The 14,022-nt window shown below is 49.3% G+C and overlaps 1 protein-coding gene across 5 annotated transcripts in view; it reads left to right on the top strand.

The window, feature by feature from the left end:
- The first annotated feature begins 493 nt into the window (after positions 1-493).
- The window catches only part of APLP1 (amyloid beta precursor like protein 1), a 55,199-nt gene continuing 41,670 nt past the window's right edge, over positions 494-14,022 (top strand). For 4 of the 5 annotated variants that reach the window (XM_078380238.1, XM_072979903.2, XM_072979904.2 and 1 more), the window contains exons 1-5: positions 494-767; positions 7,546-7,713; positions 10,188-10,317; positions 11,066-11,178; positions 13,219-13,397. In XM_078380238.1, the coding sequence (XP_078236364.1) occupies positions 639-767; positions 7,546-7,713; positions 10,188-10,317; positions 11,066-11,178; positions 13,219-13,397 (719 nt within the window). In that variant the 5' untranslated portion in view covers positions 494-638. Of the gene's footprint in view, positions 768-7,140; positions 7,227-7,545; positions 7,714-10,187; positions 10,318-11,065; positions 11,179-13,218; positions 13,398-14,022 lie in introns of those variants that run through there. The other variant, XM_078380239.1, reaches the window with a different exon arrangement.

Genomic DNA, 14,022 nt, shown 5'->3' with positions numbered 1-14,022 from the left:
CTTTGGAACCACACGGTCTCCTTCAGGGGCCGGATCGCAAGCCGGTGACCCCGTGGGCTTCACTCTCTTACTCACCCACCGACCCACCGCCCGCCCCCTCCGCCTCTTTCCCGCCTCCCCGCCTGACAGCCAAGCCCGCCTCCCGGGCTGCTGCTGCTGCTGCTGTTGCTGCTCCTGGTCCCGCCACCGCCGCCGCCGCGGCTCCGGCCCCTCCCTGCTGGGCGTGACGTCGCTGCAGGCAGAGCGGGCGGGGCCGAGGGGGCGAGCGGAGGCGGGGCTGGGCAGAGGCGGGGCGGGGGGGGCGGCGGCAGCAGCAGCAGCAGCAGGCGAGCAAGGCAGGCAGGCGGGCAGGCAGGCAATCCGGCAGCCGCAGGAGCCGCACCCGCGACGGGGCCCGCGAGCGCCGCCTGTCACAGCCCAGCCAGCGGAGGGGCGGGGGGGCCGTCCGAGCTGGTGCAGCCGCGCTTCGGGAGGCGACCGGATTCGTCGTCGTCGTCGTCGTTATCCTTCCCGCGCGTCCTGGTTCTTTGCCTTCACGGGAGGGGATTGAAAAAATACACCCCCCCGCAAACCCAAGGATCCGCCGCAGGACGGAGCCGTCGGCCCGCAGGGAGCGCGGACGGGCGAGGGAGCGAGCCATGGCCGGTGGGGCTGCGGCGGCGGCGGGATGCGCCGGGGTTGCGCGGAGCCTGCGGGCGCCGGCGCTGCTGCTCCTGCTGCTGCTGCTGGGCTTTTGCGGCGGGCCCGGCGCCGCAGCCAACACCCAGGTGAGCCCCGTCGAGGGGGCGGGCGGCCGGCGGCGGGAGGGCGGGCGGCGGGGGCTCCCGGGCAGCAGGGGGAGCGGAGCCTCGACGGGGCGTCCCTAGGCTGCCTCTCGTGGGGGGGGCGGGAGGGGGGCGGCGGGGAGAGGGGGGCACGCCGGAGTGGGGGGGGAGGTTGGGGCGGGCCGCCCAAGGTCACCGGCGTGGAGAAGCGAGGGCCGCTCTCCGAGGGGGTCCCCGCTCCCCTCCCCTCGGTCAAGACGGCCTGGCCCTGGAGGCACCGGGAAGGGGAGGGGAGGGGTGGATTAGGGGGTCCCGTCAAGAAATCCGTGCCTGGAGGGGCTGCGTTGGAGGGTTTATGGAAGGGAAGGAGCCCTCGGTGGCCAAGCGAGCAGATGGCTGGGGGAACGGGGGGGGGAGAGAGCCCAGCCCAGCCCTCACCCGCCGCATCGCCTTGTGCTCCTGGTGCCAAGCCTTAGGTAGAACTTGGCATCTGTTTTTTGTTGTTTGCCTTTAGTGCTCCGATTCCTCTTGGCAAAAAAAAGAAAAGGTACATGGAGCAGGTATGCTCCACCCCATGTCTCACCTTGGCTGCTGTGAGAGTTCAGCCACGTCAAAAGGGGTAATGGGATTATAGCAGGACATCCTCTCCTCCAGTTTTCTCTCGACCCACCCCTCACAACGACACATCGGGACTTCTGCCTCCAGGGTGGGGCATCACCGTCCAGCCGGGCGCCTGAGAGCCTGCCCCCCCTCCACCGCCACTCCCCATTCCAAAAAGGAGCGAGGGTCTCACCTCCTTTTGGAGGTTTTCCTCCTGCCTCTCACGATTCTTTGTCTTGTTTCCCTGCTTGCTTGCAAGAGGGTCCTGTTGACCCATTGTGTGAAGGAGAGCCCACTCAAGCCATTGTGGTGTCTGAGGCGAAACAGCAAATAGTGGCTTCTCTGCTAGGGCAAGTTCCATGGCGCCCAATCTAGCCAGGTAATTTTGGCGCCTGACATAGAAAACCCCACAAGCATCTCTGCTTGGGGGTAAAAATGTAGGACCTTTTTAAAAACGGTCCAGTGTCTGGGGCTTTTCCATGCTGGCCAAGAGCCGCTGGCGGCCTGAGGCAGGCGGTTTTATGCCGTTTTATGGTGCAACTGCCCAGGGGGAGGGGTGTTAAGTGATCCACCAGCCCAGACGGATAGGCCTCCTCAATTTTATTTTCCCATCAAGCACAATCATGAGCATTAAGTAGAGGCTGGAAGACAAGATGTGGAAAGGCTCCACTAAAATGTCAAAAGATAAAGGCTTGCTGAAAAAAGACAGTTGCCTTCGGTTGGGGCCCGAAGGCAGAATATTTCTCATCTGTATGGCAGGGATAGCCCGGCGGGCTCCATGGTGCCTGGTGCTGATTGGCATCTTCCATCTGCGTCGTCAAACGGCTGCCCTCTGTGGTCTTTTGCAACCTAAGCGCTCTCGCCATGGCTGCCCTGTCTGTGATCCTGCTCTGGGTATCTGCCCGGTCTGTAGAAATCTATAACAGCATTTTCTCCCACTGTCATTTGCTGGGGGAATCTTAATTGGGGGGGGGGGGGGTTGGTTTAATACCCTCTGCATCAAGTAAATTCACAGCCCCTTGCATCTGCCTTTATTTTTAAAAGCCGTGAAAAGCACCCAAGAGGTCTAGCAGTAGATTTCCTGTGTCGCATTTACGTTTGGCCTGTATTGTTAGGCATAGTCGGCTTTTTCCCTCAGCCCGGAGCTGGACTGGATGGGCCACCCTTCATCCTGGCTGGCTCGTTGAAGGGCCTGCTCTTTCAGAGGAAGGTGCTATAATGAGTGGGTTATGCCGAAAAGGTTATGATTCCTTTCTAAATCAAAGAAGAGACCCCCTTCACCAGTTGGGTTCACTGATGTTGGTGCAGGATCATCTTCTTACCCTCCCACCAGGGCCTTGCTGAAGCAGAACGCTTGGCATTTCCTAGCAGGAGGGTCCCTGCTTGAAATCTTGATTTATTTATAATTTTTTGGTGCCATTTCTGAGTTGGAGTAGCTGGTGGGTGGGGAGGAAGAGTCTTGGCTTATTTTCTCTTTCCCCCCCCCTTGCTCCTTTTGCAGGATGGTCTGCAGCTTTGACTAGGGGGTGGCTGGGTTGCGTCAGAGAAGACTTGGTTTGTGTTTGCAGTGGTGGGTGAAATTTACAGCGCTAAGCAGGCTTGCCAACATAACAGATTGGTGATACTTCCTTGTTCTCTGGCGGATCTCTTGGGTTGAATGCCAGCTGGGCAGCCACATGCTGTGCTTGCTGTTTTTAACTTGGAGAAGTGTGATCACATTCCCCCCCCCCCCCATCCCAGGTTCTGCACTGGATCTCCATGCTCCTGACCTGGACTTTTTTGTTGCTGATTTTTGCAGACCTTAGATGAATTACTTTTAAGGCCCGAGTTTTCAAAGCTTCTGCTTTTTATTGTATTTTTTTTTTTTAATGATGCTGATATTTACAGATTCTAAATAGGATCGTACAAGGTTCTAAAAGCCTGTGGCCTGTGCATGTGTGTGAGAGAGAGCAATCCTCTACCTGCCACTTTCAGCTGAGCCCTGTCCTACTCAGATCATGGGCAAAAGAAATAACAGAAGATGGGTTTTTGTTAGGAAACACATATTCTAAGTGCGGATTCTAATATTACCAAACTCCATGCACAATAGAAAGGAACCTGAGACTTTGGACAGAAGTACCCCCCTCCCTTTTAAGGGTTGGGGAAAACTCTTTGGAAGTAGATAAACCAAAGCAGATGATTTCTCCCAAAACTTAATAAAGTCTTCTTACTGGCTTCAAAATACTGAAGGCTGAGATGGCCAGGGGTGGGGTGGACTGAAGCAAAATGAAATGGGGTTTCCTGCAAGAGGGCATGGCTGGCTGAAACTCTTGAAGAGGAGAAAACTCTACACTGCAATGTTTTGTTGCTTGCCCTACTGTCTATCAGTTAGTGATGAGAAGCCAAAGTGGAGCTTCCATGGATTAGAGTCATTGTACCTCATTGCTAGAGGATCAGGACAAGCAACAGGGCCTGTCAGTTGTATCACAGGCTGTTGTGGAGCATCTGGCTGGTGGCAGTTTGCAGACATTACAGACTACTGGGCTTTGATGTACCGGATGATACTGTATCCCAACAAAGCAAGCCTCAGGGTCTTGTTAGCTAGAAAGAACCCTAATGGGAGTTCCAGCGAACGCCGTGTTAGAGAGAAGAGGTGCAGAAGGCCTTACCTGCCAAAATCTAGCCCATGCCTTTCTTAGATTTGCCTGTCCAGTTACTGGTGTTTGGAAGGCATGTAACCTTTTTCACAGTGTGGAAGAGAAATGGTCAGCAGCTTTCAAACCATGTATGGCTTAATAATGTTTTAGGGGGAAAGAATTACTTAAATGCTTCTACTATAAATGCAGTTTGGTCGTTGTTCCTAAATCACCATGTGGATTAGGGCACTTGAAATCCAAGCAGTTTCTCCTGCCTTGACAATGGATTGCTTATGTTTTTTTTTAGTGTGCCATTTGCTTGATCCTTTTAAAGTATCCGTACACTCACTGTTGTCCGCTTTTATATTGCCTTTTAATGATAGAAACCACCTTGCGTCCTTTTTAAGGAGAAAGGTGGGGTAGAAATATTTTCAGTAAAAAAGCATTAAAAAAAAGATTGGACTAAATGACCTTTGAGGTTACTTCGACCTTTCTGATTTCATCTTTTCCCCTTTCCTTCCTGGCTGTTGATAGGTCTGGAGAGAAATTCATCCTTTTGGTACAAAACATTCATTTCTTTCTGATCAGAACTGGCACTGGGCCATATAATTGGAGGAAGTTAGCTCAGTCCTTTGAGATGGATTTTGCTGGACCCTGTGGCAGCCCATAGCTACCCTGGTAAACTCAACAGTACCAATTATAATTTGGCATTTTCCTTTTTCATTGGTCTTAGTCTACCCCACACTTTGGTGTCACGAACTGAGCAGGGCCCCAGTTAAAGAATATAGCTCTTAGGGGAGCGGTAGAGTTAAATTGTCCTTCCTCCAAGTCTGGAAAAGGGACCCAATCTATTATCTGTACCCAAGGCAAAGTGCCAGGTTAAAAGAACCTAGTCATCCTCATTTCTTGGTGGTTAAGGTGCCCCAGAAATATGAGGCTCTCTTTTCATCACCCTCTCTCCTATTCTTCTGGCTAGCAAGAATGAAGGAGGACGGTCCTCCCTCTCGCTGCAGCCCCCCCCCACGGTTCCTTGTTTGGCGACCAGCCCACCCTTCCTCCATCTCAGCCCAGCCAGCTGGAGCTAAAGAGGATGCATTGAGCAGACTCAATCAGCTGGAGGGAGGAGAGGGATGGGGTGGGGAGGGCAGCCCAAGGGATGCCCGAGAAAACATGATAAGCCTTTTCCGTCTCTCTTCTTAGCCCCACGCTTCTTACAGACCACCCCGCCCTACACCTCCTGCCTCTCTTGGCCTTCTGCTTTAACTCTCTTTCTAACCTGCTCCGGGGGAGAGAGCTGAGAAGTCCCCTCGGCTGTTCCCAAAACACCTTGCCTCCACCTTGCTTTTTTTATGCATTGCTTGTCCCACCATTCCCCCCCCCCACAAAAAATCCTGGCCGGGTAGTGGGAAGGGAAAAACAGGTGGACAGCTTCCTCTCCTCCCTCCCTTCTATCTCATCTCACTAAGTGCTGTGGAGGGGGAGTAGGAGGGGGGGGATTAGCGCTGCATTTATTAATCCTGATGCCAATTAACCTCTTCTGTGCCGCTGGCTCCAGCTTCCATTTTCCAGCAAAGCCTTTGTCGTCCTTTGCCCCTTCTCGCCTCCATCGTGCGCACCCTCAGATTCTTGGGCAGGGTGCCGATCGGAGGAGCGACACCCAGACCCCTTGCTCCTCCATTCCCCCCCCCACCTCCATTCCCCTGCGTGTGTTCGATGGCTAACCGCACTCCACCCTGGCCTGGAGGGAGGTCAGCCTTCAACCAAATTGCAGCAGCTGCTTAATCGCTCACAGCACCAGCTTAGCCACGGAATCCAATTTAATCCAGGCCTCACTTCTCCATTGTTGTCCCCCTTATACATGTGTGTACACACACACACACACACACACACACACACACACACACACACACACACACACACACACACACACACACACACACACACACACACACACACACACACACACACACACACACACACACACACACACACACACACACACACCCCCACTTGCTTATTCTGTTTCTTTGATTCCAGAGGGGAAAATACAGGCTCTATATATACCTGGCACGCATACCTGTTCTTACCTTCTTCTTTGGCTCCCCACCCACCCCATTTCTGTTCCGCCTCTTGTTTTAGGGAGAAGGGGATCAGTCAGGAAAGAATTCCCAGTTTTTCTCATGCAAAGTGTCACTTTTGTCCGTCTAGCAGAGGCAGGAAATGGAGACCCGGCTGTTAGATTCAGGAATCACTAGGGCTGCAGAGAGAGTGGGAGTGGCACTAAAAAAATATTTTGCAGCTTGATTGCCGTTCTGCTAACCTATACCAAACCCATTGCTGTGGTTTCTAGGACACACACACACACACACACACCCGTGGTCCCAAAGGCATCTTGACTTTACCCCAGGCTTCTTCCTAAGTAGACCCTTCAAACAAGCTCTCCCCTTGTGCTTCCGTTGCCCCATCTTTGGGCTGTGGCATTGCTTGTTTCTCTAGTTTTTGGACTTCCGCAATTCCTTCCAGGACTTGGGTCCTTACTTAGACTCCTATGTCTAGCTCAGACATGGAATTATCTCTTCTTCTTTTGTGCTAACTTGGGCACAAGGGGTGAATAAGTCCTTGTCTGTTCTTTTGGTCCAACAAGAGGAACGTTAAGAAAACAGGGCTGTTGTTCAGAACTGAGCTGAGCTATCTCTGTGGTTCGGCGGTCTGAGGCCTCTTGGGTGCAAAGAGGGAGAAAGAGAGAGGAAAGCCAGGCAATAGCAAGCACCTGCTGCCCAGCGAGGGGAGTCGGTGCCAGCTGCGGGAACCTGCCTGGCTATACGCTCGAGGGGTGGGTGGGTGGGTGGATATCCCGTGGGAGGACAGAGGGGCTTTAGGGAGCTGAGGGGAGGGGTACATTTTAGGGTGTGGACATGAGGAGGATGGAGAAGTGGCAGAGGAGAGAGTGGGATGTCAGAAAAGAAGGAAAGGCAGGGAAGAGAGAGACAGCGAGGAGGAGGTCTCTCTGGCTGGTGGGAGTGGGCCCAAGGAGAGAAACGGCTGCTGAAGGAGGGGCTGGTGATGCAGTATTAATTTCCATCTGGGAGCTGGTCTCCATGGCAACAGTGAAGATCTGGCAACTCCATGGGGAGCGGTTACCACAGCAACAACATCCCCGTGGTTGCTGAGGAGGAGAAGAGAGAGAGAGATGGTGCAAACAGAGACAGGAGGGAAGAGAGGGGAAGAATAGGAAGTGAAAGCCCAGGTAGATGTGAAGATTTAGGGGCTGGGATGGCCTGAATATGTCATTCGTTCCAGGTCTGCCCCCAAACACCCTCTTACCCTGCTTGCCAGCAAGGAAAGAGGGAACTGCTTAAAGCAGGTATGGACAGATACGATTGGACTGCAGCTCCCAGCGTTCCTTATCATTAAGCTGTGCTGGGTAGGGCTGATGGGAATTGCAGTCCAGCCCCACCTCGAGGACTGCCCTTTGCCCACTTCTGGTTTGAGGTAAACCCTTTTGCCTGTTGTTGTTCTTGTGAAACATGTTGCCAGACGGTCTTCTCTTCTCTTATGTGTTGCAGGGCACGGGAGCAGCGCTTGGCCCGGCCCTGGGGACTCCCCAGGTGGCCATGTTCTGTGGGAAACTAGTCCTGCATCTCAATGTACAGACAGGGCACTGGGAACCTGATGCCTCCAGCACCCACACCTGCTTCCGCACCACAGAAGAGATCCGGAGTTACTGCCAGGAGGTACGACATATGTTATACGCATGTGTCCCCTTGAGTCACAAAGCTACTTACAGAGGTCCTCTTCTCTTCCCTCCATGCACTTTCCTCCTAAATCCTGCTTCATTCCTGTTCCTTACAGCAACCCTGTGAGGTAGATCACAGAGAGAGAGAGAGACTGACTGGCTGGCTCATGGCGATACCATTTGTTTTGTGGCTTAACGAGGTCTACAGGCTAGATCTCCCCCAAGTCCCAGTCTCCATCCCAGTGTTTGAACTGTTACACCACACTCGGCCTGTCATCCTACTAGGCTATCTCCAGCTGTTGCTATCCTCACCATTTCTATCTACATCTGTTTAAATCTGTTTTGACTCTAAATCCAATTAGTCCAGTGGTACCTGTTGGAGTTTCTCTACCAAGTATTGGCTACTCTGGCTGGCAGCATCACTCCCAGCAGGTTTCACATCACCCGCCGCTGCCTGATCCTTCCTTAATCTGGATGTCAGAGATAAGTCACCCGATGAAGCCAAGCAAGTCAGTTAAGTGGGTGGAAAGTCTACCTGAGTCCTCTGCACACGCTATTCGGAGATCCTTGGAAGAAAAACAGGCTACAGACCTCCCAACAAGAACATAATAAATGTGCCTAGCTCATCTTTGAAATATTATCCCTCTGTGCATTATTATCCCTGCATACCAGGCTCTCTGAGGACCCTCCTCTATGCTTGAGTCCTCAGTTAATGTTTTTGGCTTGTGTAAACCAACATCCTGTGGCACCTTCACGAGTAACATTTTTTAAAAATTATAATATGAGCTTTCATGGACTACAGCCATGAAAGTCATCAGATAGTCCCTGAAAGCTTATGCCGGATAGAATGTATTTATCTTTAACAAGCCATAAGACTTTGGGTTGTTGTTTTTTTGCTGCATTAGACTTAACTTGGCTACTTCCTTGAAAATGATGGTTGGCAGGTTAGCTAAATCTTTCAGAGTCTAAACCACGGGTCAGGTGCCTACGATTTAAGGATTTGCACATTCCATCATGAGTGGAGTGATTCTAAGCCCCTCAAGCACATGGTGAGCATTGGGAGCATTGGTGCACGGCCTTATTCTCGCACGCCCATGCATAGCCATGTAGTGTGCTATTGTTTAGCATTGAGCTGAGGCACAACCAGGGCTCAGGAATGAGTCTCCTGTTAAAGAGCTTCTTAGGGCTTACCCCACATCTGCTCTTTCCCTAAAAATGGCCAGTCAAACCCTCCTCAACCTTTACGGGACATTGTGAGCATTGGGCGCCCAAGGTGGGTTGAAGATGGACCTATTTCGGGCCCAAGGAGATCTCTTTTCAAAACTAGAGGTTACTTCCAGTTGCTTCAGTTTTGGAAAAAGCCCTCCTACAACCTAAAACAGGTTGGGGGAGAGATGAAAATAGCCAAACCCACCCCTTGAAGCTGGGCTGGGCAAAGTGTGGCCTTCCAGTTGTTGTTGGACTGCAGGTCCCATCACCCATAGCCATTTACCGTATTGGCTAGGGCTGGTAGAAACTGCAGTCCAAAACCACCTGGAGGATATGGTGGTGGGGAACACTGTTATTGTGTTGTAAGTGTATATGTTTTATGTATATGATTTTTTTGTTATAGTTATAAATAAATAAAAAAATATATATTACAAAACCACCTGGAGGAGTGCAGTTTGCCTACCTCTGTCTTGAGAGACGTCTGGGGTTGTGGTCATCCATTTGCCTGGCAGGTCCCATCCCCCCGCTGCCGCCACCGCCCACAGGTCTTAAGCAGACAAGTGGCTGAAATTGTGTCATTTAGTGTAGGATGTTGCAATTAGAATAGGCCCATTGAATCAATGGGGATTTGGTGAGTCAACTCCATAAGTATAACTCATAACTCAGAAGTTCTGAGGGTGGGCGCCCTTGGGGTTGGTGACCTGGGTGGCTCTCTCACATTTGGGGGGGGGGGTGACCCTGGCTGCTAAGAATGGGATTACCAACACTGGCTATACTGGCTGGGGCATTCTAGGTGTTGTTGTCCAAAACAAGTAATCCTTCTGAGGTCTGGCCTGTAGCGCTCACAATGAATCTTTGTTCCCATGAAAGTGGACTCTGCATGTTTGGCTGCTTTCTCACGTGCACTTTATACTTGCATTAGGCAGTTGTCACCAGCCGTACAAGCAGAACCCTTAATTTTGAATGCAATTGACAGGGCCATCCAGTCTCATCATACATGCACTTTGCTTATACTTCGGTGTGTTGTAAAGTGTGAAGCCAGCAAGTCTACTGAAACTTGTGGAGCAGCCCCTATAAATTTGCCATGATTAATCTATGTAAGCCAAACCGTAATAGGTGACCGTACACTTTTACACCACCCTTACTGTAATACTGACCTTCTTGCTGTAAGCCAAAGATTTGTGTGGTCACTCGGATATGTTCCTGCTTATTTCCTTGACTTTTCACATTGTCAGTAACCCTAGATTGTCCCTTTTCCTTCAGGTCTATCCAGAGCTGCAGATTACCGGTGCCGTGGAGGGCACCCAGCCAGTCACAATTGACAACTGGTGCAAAAAGGGGCGGCCCAGATGCAAAGGCCATCAGCACATCGTTGTACCCTACCAGTGTGTGGGTAAGTTCAAAGTCTAGAGCAGCCACAGAGGGTCCAGCAAGTGTCACGTTCTCCATCCATCTGCACCCTGGGGAGATCTGTAAAACGGGTGTAAGGGCAAGATTATAGGAAATCTTTACTGCTTAAGTGCTTCAAGCTAAAATAGGATTGAATTTAACTCTGGATGAGGAAGTGTCCAGACTTTTGCTACACGGTTACTTGGGGATAAGCCCCAGCATGTGTAGGATTCCTGGGTTAATCATTTAGCACAAATTACTATGTCCAGGATATCAGGTGAGAAATGTTCATGTGAATAGATTACAATATGCGGTGTTTCTGAGAAGTACATGCATTATAATTAACAGGTTGGAGGTGTGAGCAGGCTTCGTGTTAAATAGTCTTCTCTCCTCTCAGATGGTTGGTCCACCGTACCTAAAGAGTGGGGCAACTGCCCCAGCAGGTCTTGTCGGACTCTCGTTCTTATCAGTTCTAGTCATCATGGGTACTAGTCAACGATGATGGGAACCGGGGTTCAGCCGTTGATGGAGAGTCACAGGTTCCTCATCACTGAGTTAGGCTAAGATTTAGGGACACCTGTGTTTAAAACCCATTGCTTGGCTGTAAATTTTGCTGGCTAACATTGGGCATAACTTACTTTGCAAGGGTTCTGTAAGGCAACTGTGTACATTGCCTTAAATAAAGGCAAAATAAAGAAATATAATGGTAGAGAAATACAATTTGCAATGGCATCTGCTTCCTTTTTTTCCAGTGGGTGAGTTTGTGAGTGAAGCCCTCCTCGTGCCCGACAAGTGCAAATTTTTGCACCATGAGAAAATGGACTCGTGCGAGACCTACCTGTATTGGCACAGTGTGGCCAAAGAGGTGAGCACTCACTGAGTTCAGTGAAGGGGTGAAGGTGATGCATGTTTTAAACCAAGCTCTGCCAGCAAAGAAAGGGCTCCGAAGATGTTTCCCAAGAGTTTGCAACACATATTCTTTTATACCAAAATCACAGTCTGGTTTTAATTATAACTATGTAGGGATAATGTAAATTCCAAGTGTTTGATCGCTAGAAATTGTACTTTTTTCCTCTCCTGGTGGATTTCTGATAAAAGGTCTCTGGAAGACATGATGTGAACAGATTTCTCTGTGTTGCAGTTCTACAGCCGTGCAGAAGAAGTAATGCTGGCAACTGGATTCAGTTTCCTAAGAGTGCCAGTTTTGTTTTGCAGTTAAAGCAAAGTTCTAGAGCTCATCATTGTGAACATGTAGTCCATTCCCCAAGTGAATCTTGCAAAATAAATAAAATAAATAATTAAGCTTTAAAAATATATAAAGCAGCCTTCCTCACTCAACACTTCCTCACTCATCATGTGTTGCATTAGAGCAGTGGTGTCGAACTGTGGCCCTCCAGATGTTCTTGGCCTTCAACTCCCAGAAATCCTGGCCAGCAAAGGTGGTGGTGAAGGCTTCTGGGAGTTGAAGTCCAAGAACATCTGGAGGGCCACAGTGCGACACCACTGCATTAGAGCATCTGTGATCCACAGACAGTGATTAAAGGTTAGACGTAACAAATACGCACTAAATTCCTTGTGCTTCACAAGAAAATGGGGGTTACCTCTAGATATCCCACTGAAAAAAGAAATCATTAAGCCCTTCATGATTTTTCATTTCTGCAAGAAAGTAAAAACACCAGGGGTTTTTTAACCAGCAGTGGCATAACAAACAAACATGTTTTCTACCTGATTTGTGCACAGAAAACATTTCTAAATTTTTTATCAGAAAGATCCTGAAATACAGGGAGAGAGGAAGGTAAATCTCTTTCCATGTCACCCACAGTGGAGAGAATTTTTAGTTCTCACTGGCAAGAACCAAAATAATATCAAAAACTTTCTCTTCATTGGGAGAGCAAAATTAGGGCAGGAAGAGTATCAAGTTGGGAAAGACTGATGTGAAAGATATCCTGACCAGTGGGGAAGTTTAAGTACATTTTCTGTTATTGCTTGTTTGATGTAGGGTTTTTGCTTTTCACTGTTTGTTTGCTTATTCCACCCAAGAGATGAGAATAAGCTGAATTTAAACATAATTCCACATCATGGTTTTCTGTGCTCTTTAATACCAGTGCAAAGAACCCCTTCTGTGGAGCTGAAATAAAGATACTAAACAAGGGTTGGAAGTTGGTTATTCTGATTACTGTTCTAACTGTGGCTTGCTGTTGATTTGAAATTGCAAACTGCAGATATGATCATGGTTCCACCTACCAGGGAACCAAGAGTGAATGTACAAAGTTGTGTGTTGAGCGGACTGAAAACAAAAACAGACAAGCTGTTCTAAACCATGGTTTACCTACTGTGTGACTGGAAGGTCACACTCTTGGAACACTTTGGACATTTATTCTTGCCTTCATAAAATATATGGTTTATAAAGTACGGTTTATTGACCTTCCTGTACTGGGGCATATAAATTGGACATTAATCCCTAGCTTTATACACTTCTTGTTCATGGTTTGTAAACCTGAATGGTGTATCAACTTGAATTAACTATGGGTTGTAAACCATGGTTTATGAAGCCAGGTATGATTTTACCATGACAAGCAGTCTCTCCTTCCCTCTCCCAACTTCCTGGCTTGTTAATAATTTTTTTTCTGGTTCATTAATGAAAATGAACCCAGCTTAGAGGTAACAGCAAACTGCCTTAATATAAACCAGGATCATTGCATTGAAGCTGGTGTGCAGATGTAACTAAGGGTGAGAGAGGAAGACTTGACCTCCAAATGCTCATTGCTAGCTTCATACACTGTGGTTTTCGACGCCTGGAAAGATCATCTGGATAACTTTAACTGTATGGATTCTTCACTGTAGTTAGCAGTGTTCCACTGAGCTAGTGGGTGAAGTTCTGATGTTCTTCATCTCCTGTCCCCAGGCCTGCGGTGTTGAGGACCTAGAGCTCCATAGCTATGGGATGCTGCTACCCTGTAGGGCTGATCGCTTCCGGGGTGTGGAGTATGTGTGCTGTCCTTCACGACCCTCCCCTCTCCAAGTGGAACAAGTCACTGAGGCTCCTCAGATGCTTGCCCATATGAGGGAGGATGCTCTGCACAGGTGAGTAGGGGACTCAAAGCTGAGACTACCATCTGCCCTCTTTACTGATTTATTCTCTAAGGGATGCGCTTTAGATCTGGAATATAAGGTGAACTTTGCTAGGTGGGAAAATACAATCCCCCCCCCCCCCCGCACACACACCACAAGTTCATCCTGTCACTGGCAGATTTGTTTTTAATTGTGCAAGATTCAACACAATGTTCTTCTTACATGATTGCTGTTTTTTCAGTTGATTTTTATTTATTTTTTTAAAAAAACATTTCTACCATATCTCAAAGAGGGAGGTACAAACTTTATAACAGTCTAAAGCCGTGGTTCCCAATCAAATCGAATGTTCTTGAACTCAAACTCCCAGAAGCCTTCACCACCACCTGTGCTGGTCAGGATTTCTGGGAGTTGTAGTCCAGGATTATCTGAGGTTGGGAACCCCTGGTGTAAGGATTTGCCTATAGGTGGCTATTGGAGTGGGCTGGATCAGGCCAAATGGGGTCCCACTGTATAATTTTTAAAAAAAATAAATCAAGAAACTTCCTTCAGGAAGCAGAAGAAGACAGGAGGAGGCAGCTTCTCATGTGAGAAGCTGCCTGTGGCCAAATGGAGAGATGATACCCATACCAAGAAAGGA

This window comes from Pogona vitticeps, chromosome 9 (genome assembly GCF_051106095.1).
Source record: "Pogona vitticeps strain Pit_001003342236 chromosome 9, PviZW2.1, whole genome shotgun sequence".
Lineage (NCBI taxonomy): Eukaryota > Metazoa > Chordata > Lepidosauria > Squamata > Agamidae > Pogona > Pogona vitticeps.
Note: the sequence above shows the minus strand (reverse complement) of the source record. Positions and strands in the feature narration are given on the sequence as shown.